This window comes from Narcine bancroftii, chromosome 4 (genome assembly GCF_036971445.1).
Source record: "Narcine bancroftii isolate sNarBan1 chromosome 4, sNarBan1.hap1, whole genome shotgun sequence".
Lineage (NCBI taxonomy): Eukaryota > Metazoa > Chordata > Chondrichthyes > Torpediniformes > Narcinidae > Narcine > Narcine bancroftii.
In genome coordinates this window covers 99,524,141-99,550,752 of record NC_091472.1, presented here as the reverse complement: position 1 = coordinate 99,550,752, position 26,612 = coordinate 99,524,141, and the positions used below count along the sequence as shown (strand labels likewise).

Sequence of the window (26,612 nt, the reverse complement as noted above, 5' to 3'; positions counted from 1 at the left end):
TGGCGATCGGGAGCACGACTTGTGGAGATCCTTCCACCCGCACTTGTAGTGGCCCCTTTCTGATTGGACCAGGGTTTAGGGTTGGCAGCGCCTGTATCAGCGACCCCACGGACAGGCAGGGCTCTTGGCTGAGTATAAGACAGCTTTAATAAACTAATATGTACACTAAGAGGTCTTGTCTCTCTGCAAGATGAACCTGGAAGGCTAGACTGTAGCTCTGGACTGCTTTATATACAAGGACACCGGGGTGACCCCTGGTGACCTAGTGGTGTAATTACATATCACCACAAACCCCATTTATTTCAATTCAAGGGACTATCAGAGAAGACAGATAAACTCAGGGTGTGAATTGACTTGGAAGACTTGGATGCTATAGCTCTAACAGAAACATGGCTCGGAGGCTGCTTAATGTCCTTGAGTACAGATACTGCATGTGTGATAGAGGAACCTATCTCGGCTGCACCATTTCATCAGATGCAAGGATCGACAATGAGATAGACAACAGACTCGCCAAGGCAAATAGCGCCTTTGGAAGACTACACAAAAGAGTCTGGAAAAACAACCAACTGAAAAACCTCACAAAGATAAGCGTATACAGAGCCGTTGTCATACCCACACTCCTGTTCGGCTCCGAATCATGGGTCCTCTACCGGCACCACCTACGGCTCCTAGAACGCCAGCGTTGTCTCCGCTCCATCCTCAACATCCATTGGAGCGCTTTCATCCCTAACGTCGAAGTACTCGAGATGGCAGAGGTCGACAGCATCGAGTCCACGCTGCTGAAGATCCAGCTGCGCTGGATGGGTCACGTCTCCAGAATGGAGGACCATCGCCTTCCCAAGATCGTGTTATATGGCGAGCTCTCCACTGGCCACCGTGACAGAGGTGCACCAAAGAAGAGGTACAAGGACTGCCTAAAGAAATCTCTTGGTGCCTGCCACATTGACCACCGCCAGTGGGCTGATATCGCCTCAAACCGTGCATCTTGGCGCCTCACAGTTTGGCGGGCAGCAACCTCCTTTGAAGAAGACCACAGAGCCCACCTCACTGACAAAAGGCAAAGGAGGAAAAACCCAACACCCAACCCCAACCAACCAATTTTCCCCTGCAACCGCTGCAACCGTGTCTGCCTGTCCTGCATCGGACTTGTCAGCCACAAACGAGCCTGCAGCTGACGTGGACTTTTTACCCCCTCCATAAATCTTCGTCCGCGAAGCCAAGCCAAAGAAAGATAGAGGAACAGGTAAGTATCGGGTGGGGGGTGGGTTGTCTTGTTAATGATGGAAGATCTAACAACAGTTCTTGGGGCAATCATCCAGTGAAACTCTCTGGATAGAACTTAGAAACCAGAAAGGAATGATCCTTTTGTTGGGGCAACTAGGAGTTTTGTAGTATGGCTCTATCAGACTGATTGCACCTAATTTCTGATTTCTATCGTTGCTCCCTCCCCCATGAGGTCTTCTCTGAGTGAAGCAACAACACTATACCTGATTAGTAATGTTATGCCTCCATCTCTTTTATCTCCTATATTCTGTCCAAATCAACCAAACCCAGAAATAGTGAGCTGCTAATGCTGTCCCTTGCAGCCATGTCCCTGAAATGGTCACAATGTAGCATTTGCTACGTCAGCACTACAGAATCAAGAGACATCCACACAGTTCGAGGGTGAACCAGTAACTAACTTTATTGTTTGAATTCCTTGCGCTGTGTGCAGGGAAACACCCGCTTCTGGTGACGTGTGTGGTGACTTCCAGAAGTGATGTCAGCTCATCGCGGTGTCACTCCCTGACCTGTGGTGCGCCACCTGGAAGCGGCAACATGAGTCGTTAACCGGAGGCTTCTCTTCAGGAGTGAAGGGGGATCCGCACCATTTTGAGTCAGACAACTGGGGCGGTGATTTGGTCCATCTAACCGCACAGTTGCTCAGCCCGCTCTACCACCTCCCAGCCTCCAGAATCACTACTGCCCTCTGAGTAGGTTGCCTTTGCGTCTGACCTGGGGGTCAGGGACAGGCTGGCCTGAGTCCAGATGAGCTGCCTTGAGGCAGTTGATTGTGAACCTATCCAGTTGCCTGCCAATGTCCAGTGTAAAAACGACACCGTCCCACTGCCACATCTTGAATGGGTCTTCGTAGGTACTGTAGGGGTGTTCCTTGCTGTCCTCACCACACAAAAACGTAGTCAGTGGACTGTAGGCTCGTGGGGATGTGGCAGGGTGGAGAGCCATGTCGGGAAGGTGGTGGGGTCTTCTGTTTACCTGCTTGAACCCTCAATCACTGGAGGACATCTAAGGCACTAGGCTGTGAGCCTGGGAGGTTGAAGTGAATGTCCCTGGGGATGGTAAGTGCAAAGCCGTACATCATCTCAGCAGACGAGGCTGGTTGGTCTTCCTTTGGTGCTGTGCGGATGCCTATGGGAGTTCGTCCATCCATTTCGGGCTTTGTAGTCAAGCTTTTAGGGCTGCCCAAGTGGCAGTGGAAATGCTTGACCAGGCTGTTTGCCTGAGAATGGTAGGCTGTGGTGTGGAGCAACTGGCTGCTGCAGAACTTGGTTAGGTCAGCCCAGAGCGAGGAAGAGAACTGGGCCTCTCGGTCTGAGGTAATGTGAGTCAGGACTCTGAAATGTGCGACCCAAATGGACAAGAAGGCTTTGGCGCAAATCTCTGTGTCGCATGTGGGTAGGGATATGGCTTCTGGCCAACGGGTAAAATGGTCAATTATTGTGAATATTCCTTGGCTCATGGGGAGCGGGCCGATGATGTCCACATGCACATGCTCAAATCGGCACTGTGCAGGCTCAAAAGTCTGGAGTGGGGCTTTGCTATGCCTGTGCACTTTGGTTCATTGGCACTGCAAACAGGTTTTAGCCCACAGGGTCACGTCGCAGCAGAGGCTGTGCCACATGAACTTGTCGGACAATAGGCGGATTGTGGACCTTATGAGGGATGGGACAGGCTGTGGATTTGGTCGAACACTCGCCGTCGCCAGGTCATTGGTAGGATGTGTCTGGGGAAGCCTGTGGATACGTCGCACAGTACGTCGGGATGGGCCTCCCAGTGAGGGTCAGAAATCTCTAAACTTCAGACTGGTGATGGCAGTCCAGTAGGCATGAATGTCTGCAACCTCCGTTTGGTCCCCCTGAGGTGGTGGTGATTGTGGGTCTGGATAACATGTCGGCCACCACGTTGGACTTGCTTGCGACGTGGCAGATATCTGTTGTGTACTCCGAAATGGAGGAGAGGTGGCGCTGTTGTCTCGTTGACCACGGGTATGATACCTTGCTGAGTGTGTAGGTGAGTGGTTTGTGATATGTGTAGGCGGTGAAAACCCTTCCTTTTAACATGTACCGGAAGTGTCGTTTTGCCAGGTACCAGGCAAACAGTTCTCAGTTGAACACGCTGTATTTGAGCTCTGGTGTCTGGAGATGTTTGCTGAAGAAGGCCAGGGGTGCCATTGCTTATCGGCCCATTGCTGCAACACCGCACCCATTGCTCTGTCCGACGTGTCCACTGTAAGGGCCGGGGGGAGGTAGAATCTGGGTGGGCCAGGAATGTGGCCCGTGCTAGTGCTGCTTTTGTTGTCTGGAATGCTTCTGTGATTTCTGGAGTCCACTGGAGCATCTTGTCACTGAGCTTGGGAAGGTCGAACAAGGGCTGCTGAGGGTGGCTGCTCCCGGAAGGAAGCGATGATAAAAGTTCACCATTCCCAGGCCTTTGATCATGTTCAGTTTGGGGAAGTTTTGATCGACAATGGTTTGGCTCTCTCTCGGGTGATACGAAGTCCCAGGAAATTAATTGTCTCTAGGCTAAACCGGCATTTGGCTGGGTTCACCATGAGTCTGAACTGCTGCTACCTGTCAAAAAGGTGAGTCAGATGCGCCCTGTGTGTGCTAGCATCAGAACTGGCAATGAGGATGTTGTCCAGGTAGATGAAGATAAATCGAGGTCCCTGCTTGCCATGTCCATAAGCCGCTGAAACGTCAGGGCTGCGTTCTTTAGTCCAAACGACATCCGAAGGAACTCGAAAAGGTCAAAGAGTGTGATGATGGCCATTTTCTGGACGTCGCTGGAATGCACCGGAATCTGGTAGTATCCCTTGACAAGGTTCACCTTGGAAAAAATCCAGCAGCCCTGGAACCGCGTGGCAAAGTCCTGGACATGTGGGATAGGGCACCTATCTGGGACTGTAGCATTGTTTAGTTGCCTGTAGTTGCTGCATGGGTGCCAACCGCTGGAGCTCTTTTGTACCATGTGCAGTGGGGAGGCGCAGGGGCTGTTTGAACAGTGGATGATCCCCAGCTCCTCCATGGCAGCGAATTCAGTCTTGACTTGCTGGAGTTTGTCTTGTGGGAGGTGCGTGCCCATGTGTACACTGGAGTCCTGGTGGTCTTGATGTGGTGCTCCACGCCATGTGGCAGTCTGTCATCATGGAAATTAGACCCCAGTAGGGCCGGGTACTTGGCCAGTAGGCGGACATACTTGTTTCTGTCAAAAGTGAGGATTCCTAACAGCAGAAAAGGACATTGCCACAGAGTAAGGGGGTAAAAATGGAACATGGTAGCATCTATCAAACAGCATCTGGTCACGTTCACCAAAAGTTCAGGTGCCAGGAGGAAATCTGCTCCGAGTAAGACCTGTCCCATGACTGTGATTGTGCACTTCCACTGGAAAACCGTGTCTGCAGCGTGGATTGTATCCAGACGGGTGTCGTAACTCGAAATGGAGGAGCCATTGGCTGCTTGTAGAGGGAGGCCCTTGGGGTTGTGTTTGGTCTTGAAATACATTGGTGGGAGGAGGCTTATCTCTGCGCCCGTCTCAACTAGGAAATCCCTCTTTGTCTGCTGGCCCCTGAGGTAGAGTAGGCCTTTATGAGCGCCAACTACCGACTATCAGCGGTCGGCCTGCCTGTTTACCATCACCGTGTTGGTTTGGCGGTGGTGTAAGAGCATAGGGTGAGGTGCACCGCCGGGCATTTTGACCCTATCTGCAGTGGTAGAAGCAGTATTCACTTTGTTTGTCTGGGCACTCATTGCTCTGTGGTTGGGCTGTGGCTACTGCAGGGCGGCCCAGTGGGGGTGTTGAAATGGCGGTGTCACTGGTGTAGATGGGCTGCACTGCTGTGTTGTGGGGTATGGAAAAGTCTGTCTGCTTCCTTGGCTACCAGGTGTTGGGTGCTGAAACTGCTGAGGAAACGTGGACTGACAGCTTGGAGAGGAGCATAGCCTTGAAAAGGAAACAGTTTGTGTGTCCTTCCACTAGGTCCACCATTTTGTGCATGAGCTTGGAGGGGTTTCTATCACCCAGGTCTTGCATACTTAGGATGCGAACGATGCGCTCGTGCGGCAGAGTTCCAGAGAATCGAGGAGGAAACACCAGAATTGCTTGTATTTGCGCTCCATGAAATGATTTTCCATGAAGGAACTTACTTTGGCTGCGGTGGCAGCGTCCATGGCGCTGATGATGAGCCAGAACTTGGTATCCTCCGAGACAATGCCTCTGATGTGGAACAGTGACTCGGCCAGTTGCAGCCAATTCCTGGGCTCATTTGCTCAGAAGGGCGGCAAATGCACACCCACCGCATTGGTTGCAGTCATTGTGATTGTAGCTGTAGCAGCATTCTGTCGCGTTCGAGTTGGGTTCCAAATACGTTGGAACCGTCGGGGTCACCACTGAGGCATCTCCTACGGCACCTACATAATCAAGAGACGTCCACACAGTGCAAGGGTGAACCAGTAACTGACTTTATTGTTTGAATTCCTTGCACCGCATGCAGGGAAACAACCACCTCTAGTGACATGTGGGACATGTGATGACATCCAGAAGTGACATCAGAAGCGTCTCCCTGACCGGAGGTGCGCCACCTGGAAGCAGTGATGTCCCCAAGGCAACACATGTCGTTAACCGTGGGCTTCTCCTTGGAAGTGAAGAGGGACCCGTGCCATTTTGAGTCAGATGACTGGGCAGCGATTCAGCCCCTCTCACTGCGTGGTCGCTTGGCCCGCTGCACCAATATCATAAAGCTATCGTTGGGATGCAATACCTTGTCCAAGTTTTAACCACCATGTCTAACTGTGTCACTACTTCCAGGAACTATGTGCTTCTACCACTATGACACTGTTCACCAACACAAAGTGAGAAGGGAGAGATTTAAAGAGTCTTGACAGGCAAGTTTTTTTATAAAGAGGATGTTGGATATATGAATAAGCTGCCAGTGAAAGCTATAGAGGCTAGTACTTGTGTAAAAGTCGAATTTTATTGGCCATTTTTAATGCTAAATTTATGTGATTGACTATTACATTGTTACTACTTTTGAGTGGTTGAAATTCACACTAGAATCCAAAATACCATAAAGTAGCAGAAGTTCAAATGATCTCTAAATGGATAAAGATTGAAAACACACTGAATTAATGTAATAATACAGAGTCTGCGTAAAAATACACGTCCTACCACAGAGGAGTTTGGGACCACAGTAAGTATCTGTGTTGTCAGAGGTGTCAGGAGTTCCGATTGGCAGGTGGCCGGAGTGTGGATCTGCGTTCAAGGCATTGGGAGTTCCAATCGATGGGCGGCCGAGGTGAAAGTCTGCGTTTGAGGCATCAGGAGCTCTGATGAGTGAGCAGTTGGGACTGAAGTGAGAGTCTGCATTTGAGGCATTGGGAACTCGAGTCTGCAGGCAGATGGGGCCAAATTGAGAGACTAGAGTTGAATTTTACGAGTGATGTATGGAAAATTCCACATTTTCATGTTCCCACTTGGCTCCAGGCGATTCTAATGGCAACTCTCTGCCTTACATCAATTTTGAGTAATATTACATGCTCGATACGATTGCATGACAATAAAGGAATCTTGAATCTTGTCTGAATTCCATCTGCCATTCCTTTGCCACTTTCCCAGTTGATCTTGCTCTTGTAATCTTAGACAATCTTCTTCACTGTTCACCACACTACCATTTTTGGCGTCATCTGCAGACTATGATCAATTGAACATGTCACTTATATTCTCATGTAAATTGTTAACATATCTGATAAACAGTGGACCATTTGGTTTGTTTCTAATCATTACTTATTTGACCACTGGATGGAAAGGGACTTGATTGCAAATGTTCTTCTGTCTTGATCTGATTCATGAAGTTGTGCTGCCTTTGTGCTCGTGTGATAGGTATGGCAATGCAGTATTTTCCAACTTTTGTGGTTCATTTTGATGTTATAACAGCTTGCCATGTTGCTGTTAAGTGCAAAATATCCACATATCTCGTTGTCACAATTGTTTCAGTTGTGCATTATACTCCACATCACAGTATCTTGATGAGATTTTATTCTCTTCCCCTCATCAAGTTATTGTGGTTTATTTAGAATGGTGCCCTTTGGACAATGCTCATAGTTTAGTGTCCCATCCTTAATGAATGAAGTATTGATTGCCTTTGTTCTCCTGCCAAGGAAAGTCCACTTCTAAGCCAGTCTATGTGACCAACTGCTGCGTGTCCCCCTACTGCCATATAACATCAAGCTTATCCAACTATGATGGTTTAGTTTGAAGCTCTCCATGATTGTTCATGTGCCATGGTATCTTTTAACCATGAGTCCCTTTGTTCCACTGTCATGGTTTAGTTGTCGTTTTTCTTTGTGTACTTTTCATTTGTAATGAATTATGAATACCATTTGTAGAACAGATTATGCAATTGCTTTATATTACTTCCATACTAACAATTTGTTCCTTTCTTTTTGAGATGTACGACAGGATATTATGGAAATATCATGTACGACAAAAGAGTGGTGCGAGGAAACACCTATGCACAGCACATCCTCCCTTTGGTCAGTGAATCGAGCATGATTCCATCTTATTACTCAAGATTATATGAGACAATTTTAATTAAATTGAAAGGATTCATTTTCTTGCACTGACAGTGCAAATATTGTTTCAAAAATTCAGTCCACGATAAAATGTACAAAATTCATCATTAATATCCTGTGGTTTATAAGTTATGTCTGAATTTATCCTCACTGCATTAATCATTCTAGAAACTTTCAGTTTTCAACTGCCAAGCTAAAACCTTATGTGCTCTCTCGCCCAACTCATAATAGCACCATTTTGATCGCTGAATCATTTTTTTTCATAACTGTAGGTTTGCATTGTATTATAACGAAGCTTCAATTTCGACAACTATATTTTATTGTTCTCTGTTGAATTCTTCTGAAAAGTCTTCTCTAATGCTGCAATTTCTTTTTCTAAGTCCTGGATTTCTGCTATTTATTGCTTCTTCACTTTTGCTGTGTAACTAATAATTTGACCTCATAAATATGCTTTTAAAGTATCCCATAATGTAAACTTACTTTGAACAGAACCCTCATTTGTTTCTTAAAAAAAACCTAATCTGGTCTCTTACAAACATGATAAATTCAGGTGTTTTTAAATCTCCAATGATAACTAATTTCTGCCATCTCAGCAACACTACATGATATTAACAATAATGAATCATCTGACAGAATCCTACTCTTATACTCAGCCTGTCCAACTCGACCCTGCAAATGTGCTGATACCAGAAAAAAATCTATTCTTGAAAACAAATCATGACGTGCAGAATAAAACGAAAAATCCTTTTCAGTCAGATTCATCCGTAGCCATATTTCCACTAAATTTAAATCCCTCATCAACTCGGTTATTCTTTTCGCCATTTTTGTTTTCTTCACAATTTTTGGAGATTTATCCAACAATGGATCCAAACAGCAATTATAGTCCCCTCCTACTATAATATTCTCATTTAATTGATTCAAATACAGAAATGCATCAGTAATAAATTCAAAATCATCTTCATTTGGTGCGTACAAATTTATCCAAGTCTAATCTTCTGAAAATAGTTTAGAGTTAACCTTTAAAACCCTACCTGCCAGGGTATGTTGTCGTCTTCTGGACTCAATATTGGATTCCTCAGTTTTAGGTAACTGTGTACAACAGAATGGTTGTTTCTTTTAAGCCAACCATCTATCATATTGGCTCAGGTTTCATTCTTCATTAGTACAACCTGATCTGCTGAGTATGTCCCTCAGGTCTTTTAGTAGTATCACCTGCGGCAGATATTTCATTTGCCTCATCTGTCCCTCCCAAAAATACAAATTCTGGAAATAGTCTGCCGGTCAGGCCACGTGTCAGGGAAGAGTTTCTTTGACCTGAAACATTATCTCCACTTCTCCTCACACAGATGCAGCCTGACCTGCTGAGCATTTCAAGAATTTTTGGTTTTTATTTAAAATTCTGTACCATCTCTGCAACTTCAAATGATTATTTTATCTCTTTCCCAGTTCTAACATGGGGTCACTGACCTGAATTGTGGATTTTCTTTTTTTCCATATTTACAGCCCAACCTGCAGAGTGTTTCTGTTTTTAATCTTTGGAGCAGAGAGGCTACAGCACAAACTGCTGCTCTATTTCTATCTCGCATATTTTGGTTGACCATTGATGACTGGGAAAAAATAAACAGCAGAAAAAGCTCATATAAATTCAGCATGTTGTGACTTGATTATAATTGAGGAAAAAAGGTGTTATGATGTGAAAAGAGTTGGTGTTTCCACTGATTAGAAAGGCACTGATTCAATATATATATCACAGAAGTAGTTGGAATTTGCAGTTGTATGCAGGTTAATATGTACTTTAACAGTATTTTTTTAAGGAACATGCTGCTGTGAAAATTTACTTTTCATATTTGACCAAATCACAGACAGCCCAGCCCGACCCCATTGAGATCCAGCGTCAGCAAGAAATGCAGAGGAGGGCCGTTGCCCGGAGAAGAGCCAAAGCCCAGTTGCGAGCCACAACTCCGCTTCCTGTAGAAGGCAGGATACACACAGAGGTTCAAACCGGTATGATGGGTTCACCTGTTCAATTCCCGTTGATGACTCTTGCTTTCAACTTCATGCTGATAGCTTTCCTGCTGGGCGCAGGCTTTATTTCCTTGATAAGTTTCCTGATGTGTTACTTTTTTAATAGAATGTAAGATCCACATTGAAATTTGATGGAAGTGAGGGGGGGGGGGGGGGGGGAGGATGGAAGCTGTGAGTGGGATGAAAAGAGACTTCCATATAATTTAGATGAGTTGAGTGAATGAGCAGATAATGAGTGTATTGTCATACACTTTGTGCAATCTACATCAGAACCAAAATTCATACTTACTGCAGCCAAAAAGATACTTGTAAAGAAAAAAAACTATAATTGTTATAATAACTATTCACAGCAATCCTTGTGCAAAAAGTGACTTGAAATAGTACTTGTTGGATCCATCCACGATTACTGTAACAAGGGGATATTCAAGGGAGTGATAGCTGTTGGAAAGAAACTGTTCTTGAACCTAGAAGTGCTACACCTTCTGCCCAAAGGTAGCAGTGAGAAGAGTTTGTGACCAGTGTGATATTGGCTACCTTCTTGCAGCAGTGCCTCATACAGATGTCTGTAATGCATGGAAGGTCAGAGACTTTGATGGACCTGTATATATTTTCTGCCTTCTGCAGCCTTCTGTGTACCAAACTAGCCAGTATACATTCCACAATGAATGTGTTGAAGTTTGATAAATTATCCAACAATATGTCATATCTCCATAGAAAGTAGAACATTAGTGTGCCTTTTTCAGGATTGCCTCAATGTGATGGCTCCAGGAGAGGTCTTCTGAAAAATGGACTCTCAGGAACTTGAAGCTTCTGACTCACTCCACCTCCATCCCATCAATTTGGACAGGTGTGTGGATCCTTGGCCTCTCCTTCCTAAAATCAACAATGAGCTCCTTGATCCTGGTGACACTGACAACAACCAGGCACCACCCACCAGATTCTCTATCTCCATCCTGTATTCTGACTTATTACCTGTCATTCAGCCAACAACAGTGGTGACATCAGCAAATTTGTAGATTGAGTTGGAGCTGAACTTGGCTACAGCATCATGGGTGTGCAAGGAGTAGAGTAGGGGGCTTAGCATGTAGCTTTGGGCTCTTCCTGTGTTGATGGTCAGAGATAAGGAGGCAGTGATGTTGCTAATCCACACTGATTGTCGTCTGCCGATGTGGAAGTGCGAGGATCCAGGTCAGAGTTTAGGACAAAAAGGATGTTATTATCCGAATGGTGATAGATTGAGAAAGGAGAAGGTGTAGCAAGTCCTGGCAAAGGGTCCAGGCCAGAAATCTTGGTTATGCTTTACTTCCTATGAATGCTGTGTGACCTGCTGAGTTTCTCCAGCATGTTTGTGTGTTGCACTGGACCCTAGCATCATCGGACTTTCTTGTTTAACTTGAGAGTGATCCCAGTCTGTATCGTAAATGTTGTCCATCATTTACTGAAAATGAGTGTTCCGGTGCAGCAAGCACTTAGGAAGGCAAGTACTATTGTGACTTGCATTGAATATCTTTGGCTTGGCTTCGCGGACGAAGATTTATGGAGGGAGTAAATGTCCACGTCAGCTGCAGGCTCGTTTGTGGCTGACAAGTCCGATGCGGGACAGGCAGACACGGTTGCAACGGTTGCAGGAGAAAATTGCTTGGTTGGGGTTGGGTGTTGGATTTTTCCTCCTTTGTCTTTTGTCAGTGAGGTGGGCTCTGCGGTCTTCTTCAAAGGAGGTTGCTGCCCGCCGAACTGTGAGGCGCCAAGATGCACGGTTTGAGGCGATATCAGCCCACTGGCGGTGGTCAATGTGGCAGGCACCAAGAGATTTCTTTAGGCAGACCTTGTACCTCTTCTTTGGTGCACCTCTGTCACGGTGGCCAGTGGAGAGCTCGCCATATAACACGATCTTGTGAAGGCGATGGTCCTCCATTCTGGAGACGTGACCCACCCAGCGCAGCTGGATCTTCAGCAGCGTGGACTCGATGCTGTCGGCCTCTGCCATCTCAAGTACTTCGACGTTAGGGATGAAGGCGCTCCAATGAATATTGAGGATGGAGCGGAGACAACGCTGGTGGAAGCGTTCTAGGAGCCGTAGGTGATGCCGGTAGAGGACCCATGATTCAGAGCCGAACAGGAGTGTGGGTATGACAACGGCTCTGTATACGCTTATCTTTGTGAGGTTTTTCAGTTGGTTGTTTTTCCAGACTCTTTTGTGTAGTCTTCCAAAGGCGCTATTTGCTTATTACAATATGGCCCTTTGGCCAATGATCTTGTACTGACCTATGTAAACCTACTCCATAAAAAATCTAACCCTTCCTACCTCACACCTATTACATCTTTACCTTTATAAATGAATAATAACATTGCTCTTGCCTTCCTTGCCAATGACTCAACCTGCAAGTTCATTTTTTGAGACTGCACTTGGAGTATTGTGTATGGTTTATGCTTCCCTCCTCAAGAAATAATGTATTTCTCACGGTGGCAGTGCAGCAAATATGTACTGAACTAGTTGCAGGAATGGTGGATTTGCTATAAGAGGACAGATTGAGAAGGATGGGGTTGAAGAATGGAAGGAGTTCTCATCAAAACTTAGAAAATTATTAAAGGGCTCAACAAACTAGATTCAGATAGGATGTTTCCCCGGACTGAGGAGTCCAGGACTTGAGTCAAGAAATGTTTCCTCATCTGAAGGTGGTTAATCTCTGGAGGCTCGGTCCTTGAGTAAATTAAAACCTAGACAGAGAGATTTCTAGATATCAAAGTACATTGGAAATGGCACTGAGGTTGAAGATCAGCTAAGTCCTTGATTAGTGGTGGAGCTGTCTTGTTGAGGGGAGGAGAGGGCAAATTGCCAACTTTTGTTTCTACATTATTTCTTAAATTCTTGTATTCAAAGGTGCATTGAAACAAACCTTGTGATGCAGTGACTGATATGTTTGTCAGCAGGAGTTAGTGAAACATAATTCTTTACTTGGCCATTTACTCCTGTTTTAATCTGATTCTAATGAACGTCAATAAGTGTGAGTTTTAATCCCCATTTTATGATGATCTGGTTCGGTGTTGCAACATCCATGGTACAACTAAAATCATTAGTCCAGATTTAAGAGGATGTACGTGTTGACAAATGATCCAAAAAAAGGTCCTGGTATGAATGCTAAGTTTGCATTAATATTAACATTAATAACAAGTTTCCAAGTTACCCCACCTCCTATAGGCTGTTTCATTGTTAAATGTAGATTATAAAATTAGAGCAAAAGCATTGGCCAATAGATTGGCTCAATATTAACTGAAGTTAACAGATCAATATTTGGTTCTTTGTATTTATATAGTCTTTGTTGATTTAGGGTATGGGAAGGAGGGGGAGAGGGGTAGGGGAAAAATAGACTCTGCATGTTATATACTATTGTTCAAAGAGATTGTTGTTTGTTTGGATGTGTATGAGTCTTTGAAAATCAAAAATAAAATAATAAAACAAGTTTCCAAGTTAATTTTAATATTTGTATTGATCAGAATTGTACTTGGAAGAACTCAGTGATCGAATAGAGGAAGTTGATGTTGATACTCAAACTGATGCATTTTTGGATAAACCACCAACGCCCCTTTTTATCCCTGGAAAATCAGGCAAGGACGTAGCCACACAAATTGAAGAAGGAGAGGTATGTTATACATAGTGTGTAAAGTATATGTTTGCATGTGCAACTTATTGTTGGTCAGAAGCTTTGTTTTTTACAAAGCAAATTATTTTCTGAGGGAGAAAGTGGAATTGATAAAAGGTTAAAATTGGTTGACAGATGGAGCACAGGTATGAATTTATGTTTAAATATAAGTGACAACATTTTTAAAGAATGCCCCATAATGTTATATTCAGAAATAAGATATGATAGAAAAAAAATCTGTGAATACAAAATGACATTTTCCCTCACTCTCCATCCAAAAATAATTTGTAAAAATAATGTATTGAGTTATTTCCTACGTGCTCTTGCTTCAAATTGTCAGTTTGTCATCTTGCACATTCTAACATTTTTTTAATCCAAGATGGAACCTCTAGTAAAGTGGTCCCTGCACAAAATTTTCCCATGGCTGCTATGGTTGCTTCTGACAGCAGTAAAGACTAGAAAAGAGCATTGTGAGGCAATAGATGCAAACTTCTAACCCAAAGACAACAAGCATCTTTGAAGCCCTGATTGCCCAATCCCCTTCATACTTTTTGATCTTTTTTTAAAATGTGTCTACTTGGCCATAGAAAGAGCTGTTATTTCCTTCTTTAAAGTAACAATTATTAATCAGAGCATCAAACTCTTTAGCAATACAATACAATTGTATTCAAGTTCAGAGCTGTCATGAAAGATTAAACTCATTGTTCATTTTAATGAGAACATTTAAAAAAAACCTATTGTATTTGGCAAGCCTATTTATTTCCATAGATCTATTTTTCAGCTTTATCTAGCAAATGTATTGCTGTCACACAATCTTCTGGAGGGACTAAGCAAGCCAAGCAGCATTAGTAGGAGGAAAAGAATTTTCAATGCTTCAAGGCAGAAGCTTTCACTAGTTCTAATGAAGAATTCTGGCCCAAAATGTGGATAATTCTTTTTCTTCCACTAATGCTGCTCAATCCACTGAATTCCTCCAGGAGATTGTATCCAGATTCCCACTTCCTCAGACTCTTGTTTGTTTCCAATATATTGTTGTCATCCCTCTCCATTTACATCTCCAGACACATCAGCCTCTTTGGGATTGCACCAAAAACATCTGCATCATTTGGATACTTTTGGTTTTCCCTCTCTACCCTACCCTCTTCTGATGAAGATCATTAAACTGAAACTGGAGTTAAACAGGAAAGTCTGCAGATGCTGTGATTATAGTGCAATGCACAAAAGTCCTGAAGAAACTCAGAAGGTTACACAGCATCTATAGGAAGTAAATGGTAGCCATCATTTTGGGCATGACCACTTATTCAAGGTGTGAGCAAAAACAGGCGGGTACCTGAATAAAAAGATGGGGTAAAAAAAAGAGTCAGGGAGTCGCTCTCTGGAGAGGAAAAGGAAATAGGTAGGGAGTTGAAGGAAAGGAGGCAGAGTATAAGGAAAGATAGAGACTCGGGGGAGAGAGTTTAACTGAAACTGGAAAAGTCGATGGAGTTATCTTAAAGAAGGGCTCAGGCCTGAAACATTGGTTATATATCTTTGCCTCCAACTGATGCTGTAAGACTTGCTGAGTTCCCCAGCACTTTTGTGCTTTCACAAGTTGATGTTAATGCAATGCTCAGACAGAATATTAGGTTAGTTCCTCCAAGTTGCAGGTGGCCTTGGTTTGAGAATGGTGTGTGGAATTAAAATGGTTGGCTACTGGGAGGTCCCAGTTATTGCAGCAGACAGAGCTGGTGCTGGGGTCACATTGTAGGTGGTGGAAGTTGTGGAGGATGTGAAGGCTGGTGGGGTGATGAAGTGAATCCCATCCTTGTTGTGTCTGGCAGCGGAGGGATTTGGGACAGATATGTGGGAAATAGATAAAATATGGGTAAGGACTGAGTTGGTGGCAGAAGAGAGAAGTAGAGGGGTAGCCACATTTATTGAAGAAGGATGACATCTTGGATATTCTGGAATAGAAGACCTTATTCTGGATGCAGATATGATGGAGGAGGAAGAATTGAGAGAAAGGAATAGATAGAATCCTTACAGTGGATGGGGTATAAAGTGGTGTAGTCAAGATAACTAGGAATCGGTACATTTATATAAAATATCTGCAGAGGGTTTGCCTCCCAAGATGGAGACAGAAAGATTGAGAAACCAGAGAGTGTTGCCATTGGAGGAACAAGTGAATTTGAGGTCAAGTGAAAGTTAGCAGCAAAGTGGATAAAGCTGACAAAGTCATCGTGGGTTCCGGAGGCAGTGTCAGTGTAGTCATCGATGTAGCGGAAGAAGAGTTGAGGAGCCTTGCCTGAGTAGGCTTGTAGTATGAATTGCTTTGCATCACCAATAAAAAGGAAGGCATAGCTGGGACCCATGCTGGTATCCATCCCCTTTGTCTTGGAGAAAGTGGGGTGAGCCAAAGGAAAAGTTATTGAGGGTTGGAACAAGTTATGCCAGCTGGAGGAGGGTTGTGGTGGCGGGGACTGGTTGGGTTTGTTATTGAGTAAGAAATTAAATGAAGGGCTTTGAGACCATGGTTATGGGGATAGAGGTATATAAGGATTGGGCATCCATGGTGAAAGTGAGGTGGTCAAGTTCAGGGAACTAGAAGTTACTGAAGTGATGGAGGGTATCATGGATATAGGTAGGGAGGAACTAGACCAGAAAACAAAATAGAGTCAAGGTAAGATTTTATCATTTTGGTGGGGCAGAAGCATGTGAAAACAATGAGTTTACCTGGCAGTTTGGTTTGTGGATCTTGGGTAGGAGATAGAATGTACATTGTAAGGTTGGGAAACAATGAGGTTAGAGACTGTGGGAGGGAGATGACCAGAAATAATGTGGTCAGTGGTGGTGCATGAGATGATGGTTTGATGTTTCTAGATGGGATCCTATTCAATGTAGGTCAAGGAGATCTGAGAGTTGTTACCTACCCTCAGCAAGCTAGAGGTCAGTGTGGTAGACTACACAGCACCATCCTTGTGTGCAGGTTTTATAGTGATATTGAGATTAGTGCGGAGAGAATGGAGCGCAGAGCATTCTGAGGTGGTGAAATTAGAATAAGTGATGGGAGTAGTGAAGTCTTGGTGTATGTTAGAAATAAAAAGATCCAAAGTCTGAGAGCTGCAGCAATCATCAAGGATCCACACCATCCGGGATTACTCTGTTCTAAACAGTTGCCACAAGACTCATGCCTCCAAGTTCCAGAATCATTGTTACCCCTCCACCATCAGACTCCAAAACAACTGATCCAATCAGGGAATCATTTAAGGACTCTTATTTTCCTTGTGATTTATTAGTGATTTTATTTTATGTATTTGCAGTCAGTTTTATTTGTATTTCTTTCTATTGTTTACATTTCTTTTTTTTATATTTTATTTAAAATTTATCTCCATACATGTACATATACATAAAAATACAAAATACAATAATCAAATATTAATATCAGTTCAATTATACATGATGGTATAAACCCCCCCCTCCCCCTGCAGTAATCGCCAAATAAAAGTAAATAAAGAAAAAGATTAAAAGACCTTGTTGCCAAGAAGCCACTGTCACCATATGGTTTTAACCATTTATGTTTTTAATTCTTCCAAGGAGGTTAATGAGGTTTTTGAAGTTTAGGGAAAATATCTATAAATTTATACCTGCAATTTGTAGATACGGGCACCAAATTTTCAAAAACACATGATATTTATTTCTTAAATTGTAAGTAATCTTCTCAAGTGGGACACAACTATTCCACTGCTCCATACCCAGATGAGTGTCCAATTTCCAAGTTACTCATTTTCTTGCTACTGCTATCACAATCTTTACAAATTGTATTTGATATATATAATTAATTTCAATTTCAGTCTTATCCCTACAATATTACGTAATAAAAACAACATTGTGGAAATTTAATTCCTGTAACCTGTTAACCTAGAAAAGTTCCCAAGCTTAAGGTCTTTCTTTCGGACAATACCAAATAGAATGTAAAAAAAAAGTACCTATCTCTTGGCCACATTTAAAACATTGATCTGATAAGTCTAACTTCAATCTATTTAATTTTTGTCGCATTAAATATAATTTATGTATAAAATTATATTGAACTAATCTATAACTAACATTTATTGTATTTGTCATACTATCTCGACATAACTCCGACCAGTTTTGTTCATCAATATTGATATTTTAAATCCGACTCCCATCTCTGTCTGGACCTATGCATCCCCTGCTTAGGAGTTCCCTTTTGCAATAAAATGTACATGGCTGAAGTAAATTTCTTTATATTTCTATTTCGAATCAACATCTCCACATCACTACATTTCGGTAATGACATTATTGGACCCAATTTATCTCTAAAATATGGTCTTAGCTAGTATTAACGAAAAAGTGTATTATTTTGTGTCCTGTACTTATTTTTTAATTGTTCAAATGACATTAAATTTCCTCCTTCATTACAATCTTCTACATATCTCATTCCTTTGCAAGACCAAATATTTAAAAATTGATTATCCATTGTAAATAGAATAAGTCTATTTTGACTCTAAGGCATTTTAGATAACACAACTCTCCCCTCATTTCAGTTTTAGGTATTAATCAAAGGTGTTTATCTCTCACCAGATGTTAATTTTGTTTCCCATTTGTATTTAAAATTTTATGGTATTCTCTCCCATTTTATCAATTTCTATCTTAATTCATACCGTCTTCTCTCTCCTTCTTAAAAAGAATGAAGCAAGAAACCTCATTTGAGCTGCCTTGTAATAATTTTTTTAATTTGGAAGCTGTAAACCTCCTAACTCAAATTTCCATGTTAATTTATCTAACAGAACATTCGACTTCTTACCCTTCCAAATAAAATTTTTTGCATATTTATTTAATTCTTGAAAAAACTTATGTGGTTACAGTATAGGCAATGTTAAAAGAGATATATTCATTTTAATACAATTAACTCTGCCCAACAATGTTATCGGCAACGCCATCCAATTATTTAAATCTTCTCCAATTTTCTTAAATAAAGGTGAGTAATTCAATTTATATAAGTTATTATCTACCCATATCTCTAAATATTTTATTCTATTTTCCGGCCATTTAAAAGAGTATCTCTTTGGCACTAAATATAATCCCCTCTAATAAGGGACATAATTTCACTTTTGTCCTTATTTATTTTATAGCACGACACTTTTTTGTCTTCTTCTAATCTTAAATATAATTTACATAATGAACCTCCTGGCTCAGTCAAATAAATCAAAACATTATCAGCAAATAAATCAATCTTATATTCCTCTTGATTAACTTAAAATCTCTTAATATCAGGATCAGATTGAATAAGTTCTGTGAGCAGTTCTATTGCTAAGATAAATAAAGCTGGAGATAATAGACATCCTTGTCTGCTAGATCTAGTTAATTGAAATGGTGCTGAAACCTGCCCATTTGTTACAACTTTAGCTTTAGGACATTATATAAAGCTCTGATACAATTTGAAAATACTTGTCCCAATCCTAATCTTTCCAACACCTTAAAAAGTCCCATTCTAATCTGTCAAATGCATTTTCCAGATCTAAGGCCACTACCACTCTTAAATCTGCACTCTTTTGTGCCAAATGTATTATATTGAGTAATCTAGTTATATTGTCCACAGACTATCTCTTTTTAACAAAACCTGTCTGATCCATATTTATCAATTTCAGTAAAAATTTCGTCAGTTTATTTGCTAAAATTTTTGCAATTATCTTATAATCTGCATTTAACAATGAAATAGGTCTATATGATGATGATTTTAAAGGATCCCTATCTTTTTTTGGTATTACTGTTATTATCGCCTTAGAAAAAGATTCTTGGAGAGTATCCAGGTGTTTCTGTCACCTGACCTAACAGCTCCATAAAATGAGGGATCAACAAGTTTTTAAATTCTTTATAAAACTCGGGTGGGAAACCAACTTCTCCTGGAGACTTGTTGCTTTGTAACGAGCTCAATGCCTCCCTCACCTCTATTGGAGTGAAGGGGGCACTCAGGTCCTCTTGCTCTTCCAAACTTAACCTTGGTAACCTTACTTGTGAAAAAAAAATTATATTTTATTATCATCTCTTTGGAACTCTGATTGATATAACTTAGAATAAAATAGAATAACTTAGAATAATATGACTTAGAATAAAACCTCATTAATTTCTTGAGGTTTGGAAGTAGTTATATTTGATTCCGTCTTAATTGCATTAATCATTCTTGAGACTTGTTCTGCTTTCAAATGCTAAGAAAGGTGGGCCCTTTCACCTAGCTCATAGTATCTCTGTTTAGTTCTCATTTTTGCTTTCTCTTTTCTGTATATTTATAATGTATTATATTGAGGTTTCTTATGGATAAGTCATCTGTTTGTCATCAGAAATCTGCTTTTGCAGATCTTTTTCTAAATATATTATCTCTTTCTCCAATTGTTCTACCTATTTCATATAATCCTTATTAATTTTAGAAGTATAATTTATAATTTGTTCTCTAAAGTATGCTTTCATTGCATCCCATAAAATAAATTTATTATCTTGAAAAAAATTAGAATTTTCCTTCTGACAAAATCACAAAAATCTGTTCTTTTTAATAACATTGAATTAAATCTCCATCTAAAAACTGATTCTTTATCTAGTATTGTAACTGTCATTAACAAAGGGGATTGATCCGATAAAATTCTTGCTTTATAATCAGCTTGGTTAATTCTACCTTAGAGATGTGCTGATATTAAAAATAAATCAATCCTCGAATAAGAATCATGTCTACTTGAATAAAAAGAGTAACCTCTCTCTCTTTCTTGGGTGGATTCTTCTCTATGTGTCTATTAAATTCAAGTCTTTCATTAACATTAAGGTGGCTTTCGCTGCCTTACCTTTGTTATTACTCTAGTTGATCTATCTAAAATTGGATCCTAACAGAAATTGAAATCCCCACCTACTAATATATTGTATTGTGCTTCTGCCAAATTAAGAGAAATGTTTCCTGTATATATTTTTCATCATCTACATTTGTCGCATTTGCATTCATAAGAGTCCATAACTCCGAAAAAAAATTGACAATGCACAATGATGTGTCTCCCTATAGGGTTAATTACTACATTCTGTATCTTAACTGGAAGTGTCTTCTTAATCAAAATTGCCACTCCCCTTGCTTTTGAATATCCCACTTAATCTCTTTTTAATTTCTGATGCTCTTTTTCAATTAGATGAGTCTCTTGCAAACAAAGTTATATCTACTCTCATTTTCATAATATGTGCTATTTTTCTCTTCACCTGTCTGTTTAGCCCATTAACATTAAAACTTTTTAAAAATTCAGTGTGTTCTTCATTGGTGTAAAATTTAATCCATGTCAACTGATACTTCCCTTTCACCTCTCTCCTTTCACTTCCTTGATAATTTGAACATTTGTTGTTTATTGTGTTAAGGCATGTTCTCCTCAGAGCAATCCAGGTCATTTCTTTCTTCTTGAAAGAAAGTAACCAATTTGCAGTTTGCAGTAACCAATCATTATGGGGTAGGATAGGTTTAGTACTTTTTTTAACGAATATATGATTCGGCACAACATTGAGGGCCGAGGAGCCCGTACTGTGTAGTAGTGTTCTATTAGAAATTCTGCCTGCCCCGCAGGAGAAAGAATCTGAGTTGCATGTGATGTCATGTGTGTACTCTAATAATAAATTTAAACTTTAATTTGGACTTGTTGGTTACACATACAATACCCATCCCAGTGAAGTATTCAGAATATTCCATTCACTGTCAATACTTTATGTAATTTGGTATTCTGATTCTGCAGCTTTTTGACTTTGACATTGAGGTGAAACCAATGCTGGAAGTGCTGGTGGGTAAATCCATTGAACAAGCCCTTCTCGAGGTTTTGGAAGAGGAGGAGTTGGCAAATCTTCGTGCTCTCCAACGTGAGTTTGAGGAGATTCGAAATGCAGAGCTTGCAGAAATTCAGCGCATGGAGGAGAGGGAGAGACGCTATAGGGAGGAAAAGGTATGGCTCATAGATGAAGACTAAGACGTGAAATACATATCCTTCCATTGTTTTCAAGACCGAAGATCATTTGGAAATTAATACCTTTGCAGTTAAACAATAATTAAGAGGTTGGTTGTTGACTCAATGTTATTCATTCTATGTCTGAATTCAATAAGTAGGATATGTGATTGATTGGCCTTGAATGTGTGATGCTTTCCAAATCAGTATCCATCTTTCTTTGATGGAACTAGAGGCAATAGCCCAGTTTAGTGATAAGGGCAGTGATAAACAATGACAGGAAGTATATGTGCAAAATATATAAATAAAGTACAGATTTGATTGAGTCATTTGAAGAAGTGACCCAGAATATCAATGAGGTGCAGGACATATGGATAAGGTCCTCCATGGTAGACTGGTCCAGAAGGTCAGGTTGCATGGGATCCAGGATGAGCTGGCCAATTGCAAAATTGGCTTGATGGTAGGAGACGGGAGTGGTAGTGGAAGGTTGTTATTCAGATCGAAAGCCTATGATCAGTGGTGTGACACAGGGATTGTATGCTGAGTCCACTTTTCATCATTTCTGTTACTATTTGGTTGATAATTTATTTAGCAACGTTAGTAAGTTTGGGATGATGATAAAATTGGTGGTATAGTAGACAGTGAGGAAGATTATCTGAGATTACAATAGGATCAGCAATGGGCATCCATTCGCATAATCCCTTCGTAACTTTTCTTTAAAGTGTCTCTCTGCAATTTTATATTCTTGATGAGCCTCCTATGTTTTCAGTTCTCTGCCATTGTCTTCCTATTCTTCTCTTCGTTCAACTCTGAATATCCTTCGACATCCAGAGTTCCCTTCACTTGTTACCCTTGACTTTCACCTTGATAGGAACATGTAGACTTGAACTGTCGCTATTTCTCCTATGAATAGTTACCATGTGCAAATGGAGACTTATCACCAAATAGATGCTTCCAGTGCACTCTGAGCCTTTTGTGCTATGGCAATACCTAACATTTGGGAAATAGAAATACTCTAGTATTATTTTTAATGCTATTTGCATAAAAATTGATTAAATTGAATCTATATTAATGTAAGGAGACCAACTAATAAGGTAACTAAACTCAAGCTTTGATTAAAATGTGAATCAAATAAATTATTGTAATCTCTGCTATTTGCTTACAAATTTGTTCCTCTATCTTCTGCTGACTGTTGGGAGGTCTGCAATACATACCCACAAAGTGATAGTATCCTTTCTGTTCCTAATACAGGTACCCAATCCTTTATCTGGAACCCTTGGGGGGCAGTGTGTTCCAAATTTCGGATTTCAGAACAAAAGCCAGCTGCCTCACATTTAAGTCCACCCGAATTGTGCTGCTATATCCACCTCCTTCCAGCCGTGCTGCCGTCTCTCTCCCGCCCGCCCACCCGGGTCGTGCTGCCATCTCTCTCGCCCCCCCCCCGCCCGCCCGAGTCGCGCTGCCGTTTCCCCCTTCGCCCACCCAAGTCACGCTGCCACCCCTCTACCCCCTCACCCACCCGAGTCACGCTGCCGTTTCTCTCCCCCCTCGCCCACCTGAGTCTCAAGAATATAACAAAGAGAGAAGCAAGAGAAAGCTGGTACTTAAAAGTTGAGTCGAGGAATTAGTATTGGGGAGTAAAGAACTGGTGACACTGGCAATCATCTTCTGAAGTAATCCTTTCCGTTCAAGAATAGCCAGAATCTAAGTTAAGGAGGCAAGCTTGGGAACTACAGACTCAGCCACAGTTACAGCAGGAGATGCTTGATGGTTTGAGGGCATGATCTGAGAGGTGGTGTGATCCTTCCACTATTTTTACTGTGTGCTCAACAAAATGACCTGATGCTCAGGTCCTTCTCAGCTGCTACTCCATTTTGATCATTTACGTCAGGGATTTGTTTGTGTAAATAAATGAGAGTATTAAATTCTTTCAAGAAGGTTTTGATTTTGTGTACTTTTTATCTGAGTGTGTGAATGAGGCAAGTGTTCTGCTGATGGCCTTCATCTACTGAGGCTCCCACTTGATGCTAAGAATGTGAAAGCAAAATGCTACTTCACTGGTTTGACTACCCTCTCTTTCAGTAAGTGACTATTGTGCTTCGCCTACAGGTGTTTCAGGATTGGGGAATTATGAAGTAAATGTCTGAGTATTGTGAGATCACCCTGCTCTCAATGTTATGCCACTAAAATTCGCAAAATGTTTGTAAAATTCCAAATAACCATGATAAATACCAATCCCTTTTGTTCACATTGAGTATTAAAGTTTCTCTACTATCATATTGGAGTCCATTGTGGTATTTTTCAGAAACGCCGCATGTTACAGCAGCAAGAGGTGCTGAAGAAGGAGAAGGAAACTGCAGATAAAGTTGCAGCACGTGCGTTTGCTCAAAGTTATTTGGCTGATCTAATTCCCACAGTCTTCAGTACTCTTCGGGATAACGGATACTTCTATGACCCCGTGGAGAGAGGTTTGACCTTTGTATATTTTACAGCTATTTTAAATCTTTGCAATAAATATTATTGATAATTTGATCTCTACTGCATTTATTCTGTGCATTAGTTTTCCCAGAGGGTGGTGAATCTGTGGAATTTGCTGCCGATTGAAGCACTGGAGGCAACCTCAGTAAATATATTTATGACATGGTTGGATAAGTTTTTACATAGTAAGGACAGTCAAGGATATGGGAAAAAGGCAGGTAGGTGGAGATTAGCCAATCATCAGATGAGCCATGGTGGAGGAAGCTTGAGGGGCTGGGTGGCTTCCTGCTCCTATTTCTTATGTTCTTTAGTCTACTTCTCAGACATCTTATTCTCTGAGCATATTGAGTCATCAGACTGCTCTTGTCTCTCTTATAAACTCTAGCTTTACTATCCATTTGGGTATGAAGCCATGATTCTCCTTTTATGGTTACTCAATGCAAGTTCAGTCATATTCAACATTCTCCTTTCAAAAGCAGATTCCTATTGGAAGTTTAAAAACGAACACCAAGTCAAATGACATAGAGGTACAGAATTTGTTGTACAGCGTGGAACAAGGCCCATTGGCCAAACTCATACATGCCAACTAGGTTGTCCATTCAAGTGTGCGATTGGCCCACATCCCTCTAACTCTTTCCCATCCAAGTACCTATGTAGATATCTTTTAAAAGTCACAGTTGTTCCTTCAGCTTTCTCTGGCAACTTTTTCCATATGCCCCCCCCCCCCAAGTTTTGGACTCCCCAGGAAAATGAATGCTTATTCATGCCCCTCATTAATTTATATAGCTCTGTAAGATCACCTTCAGCCCCCTATTTTTCAGGGAAGAAGGTCCCAGCTTATCTAGCCACTCTTTGTAACTCTGAACCTCCAATCCTGGTAACATCCAAATCATTTTTGCACCCTTTCCAGCCTAATAACATCTTTCCTATATCAGGTCAATTAAAAATGCACACAGCAGACCAAATATGGCTTTCCAACATCTTGTACAGTATAACATGATATCCCTGCTCCTGTACGCAATTCCCTGACTAATGAAGGCTAGAGTGCCAGACGCCACCTTCAACACCCTGTATTGTCACCACAGAATGCCCCCACCTATTTCCCCCTCCATCCCCAAAAACCTGCCCATTCCAGCACCATCTTCTCCATTACATTGTTGAATTTCCATTATGTTGTTCACTTCCTTAATGAGACAATCAATTGAGGTCAAGTTCCTAAGGGGATGTTAAACACCCCACCATTGTTCATCTGTGGACTTGAATGTTATTTATTTGCTGTATTTTATTTAGACATACAGCACACTAACAGACCCTTCTGACCTATGAGCCTGTACTGCCTAATTTATTGATACATCTTTTCTTCTTTTAGTTCTTTGTTTTCAGGTTAATTGTAACTCTCTGTGATGATGATTAATGAATGCATCATGAACCAAGGACCAATTATTTGTAGCTTTGTTTCATAATACTTGGTACTTTTGATCAGGAAATACAGTAAAACTGATAATTTTGCAAGATCAAGAACTTTTTGTTAATTTTTTTATTTTTCACACTATAAACCACATTGATCAAGATACATACATTTTCCTTTTCAAATATATACAGTGTCATTTTCTCCCCCCCCCTCTTCCCCTCCCACCCTCCCTACCTCCCCTCCCATTCATTTAAAGTTCAGAATCTAAGATACATTAAACCCGTCAAACAATGTTGTCACTCAATAAAAATAAACAAGAAATTCCACTGAGTCAGTTCTTTTCATTCTCTTCTCCTTCTGTAATTTTAGGTGGTAGATGTCCTCGGTAGGTTTTCTCTATTATGTTTCATGTATGGCTCCCATATTTGTTCAAATATTGTAATGTTATTCCTTAAATTATATGTTATTTTTTTCTAATGGAATACATTTATTCATTTCTATATACCATTGTTGTATTCTCAAGTTATCTTCTAATTTCCCGTCTGACATAATACATTTTTTTTGCTACAGCTAGGGCTATCCTAACAAATCTTTTTTGTGCACCATCCAAATCAAGTCCAAATTCTTTGTTTTTTTATGTTACTTAGGAGGAAGATCTCTGCGTTTTTTGCTATATTGCTTTTTGTGATTTTATTTAATATCTGGTTTAGATCTTCCCAAAAATTTTTAACTTTCTCGCATGTCCAAATTGCATGAATTGTTGTTCCCATTTCCTTTTTACAGCGAAAACATCTGTCAGATACTGTTGGGTCCCATTTATTTAACTTTTAAGGTGTAATATATAGCCTGTGTATCCAGTTATATTGTATCATACATAACCTCGTATTTATTGTATTTCTCATCGTTCCTGAGCATAACTTCTCCATGTTTCCTTCTTTATCTTTATGTTTAGATCTTGTTCCCATTTTTGTTTAGTTTTACAATTTGTTTCCTCGTTCTCCTTTTCTTGTAGTTTAATATACATGTTTGTTACAAATATTTTGATTATCATTGTGTCTGTAATCAGAAAATTCAAAATTACTTCCCTCTGGTAACCTCAGACTGCTTCCCAATTTGTCCTTCAAGTAGGATTTCAGTTGGTAATATGCCAACACTGTATCGTGAGTTATATTGTATTTATCCTTCATTTGTTCAAAGGATAATAATTTATTTCCCGAAAAGCAATTTTCTATTCTTTTGATCCCTTTTTTCTCCC

At 41.0% G+C, this 26,612-nt stretch overlaps 1 protein-coding gene across 1 annotated transcript in view; it reads left to right on the top strand.

The window, feature by feature from the left end:
• rsph3 (radial spoke head 3) overlaps nucleotides 1-26,612 on the top strand; it is a 47,071-nt gene that overhangs the window by 5,120 nt on the left and 15,339 nt on the right. The window contains exons 2-6 of the mRNA XM_069932191.1: nucleotides 7,724-7,808; nucleotides 9,710-9,851; nucleotides 13,368-13,513; nucleotides 21,265-21,468; nucleotides 23,774-23,936. Coding sequence (XP_069788292.1) covers nucleotides 7,724-7,808; nucleotides 9,710-9,851; nucleotides 13,368-13,513; nucleotides 21,265-21,468; nucleotides 23,774-23,936 — 740 coding nt within the window. The remainder of the gene's footprint in view (nucleotides 1-7,723; nucleotides 7,809-9,709; nucleotides 9,852-13,367; nucleotides 13,514-21,264; nucleotides 21,469-23,773; nucleotides 23,937-26,612) is intronic.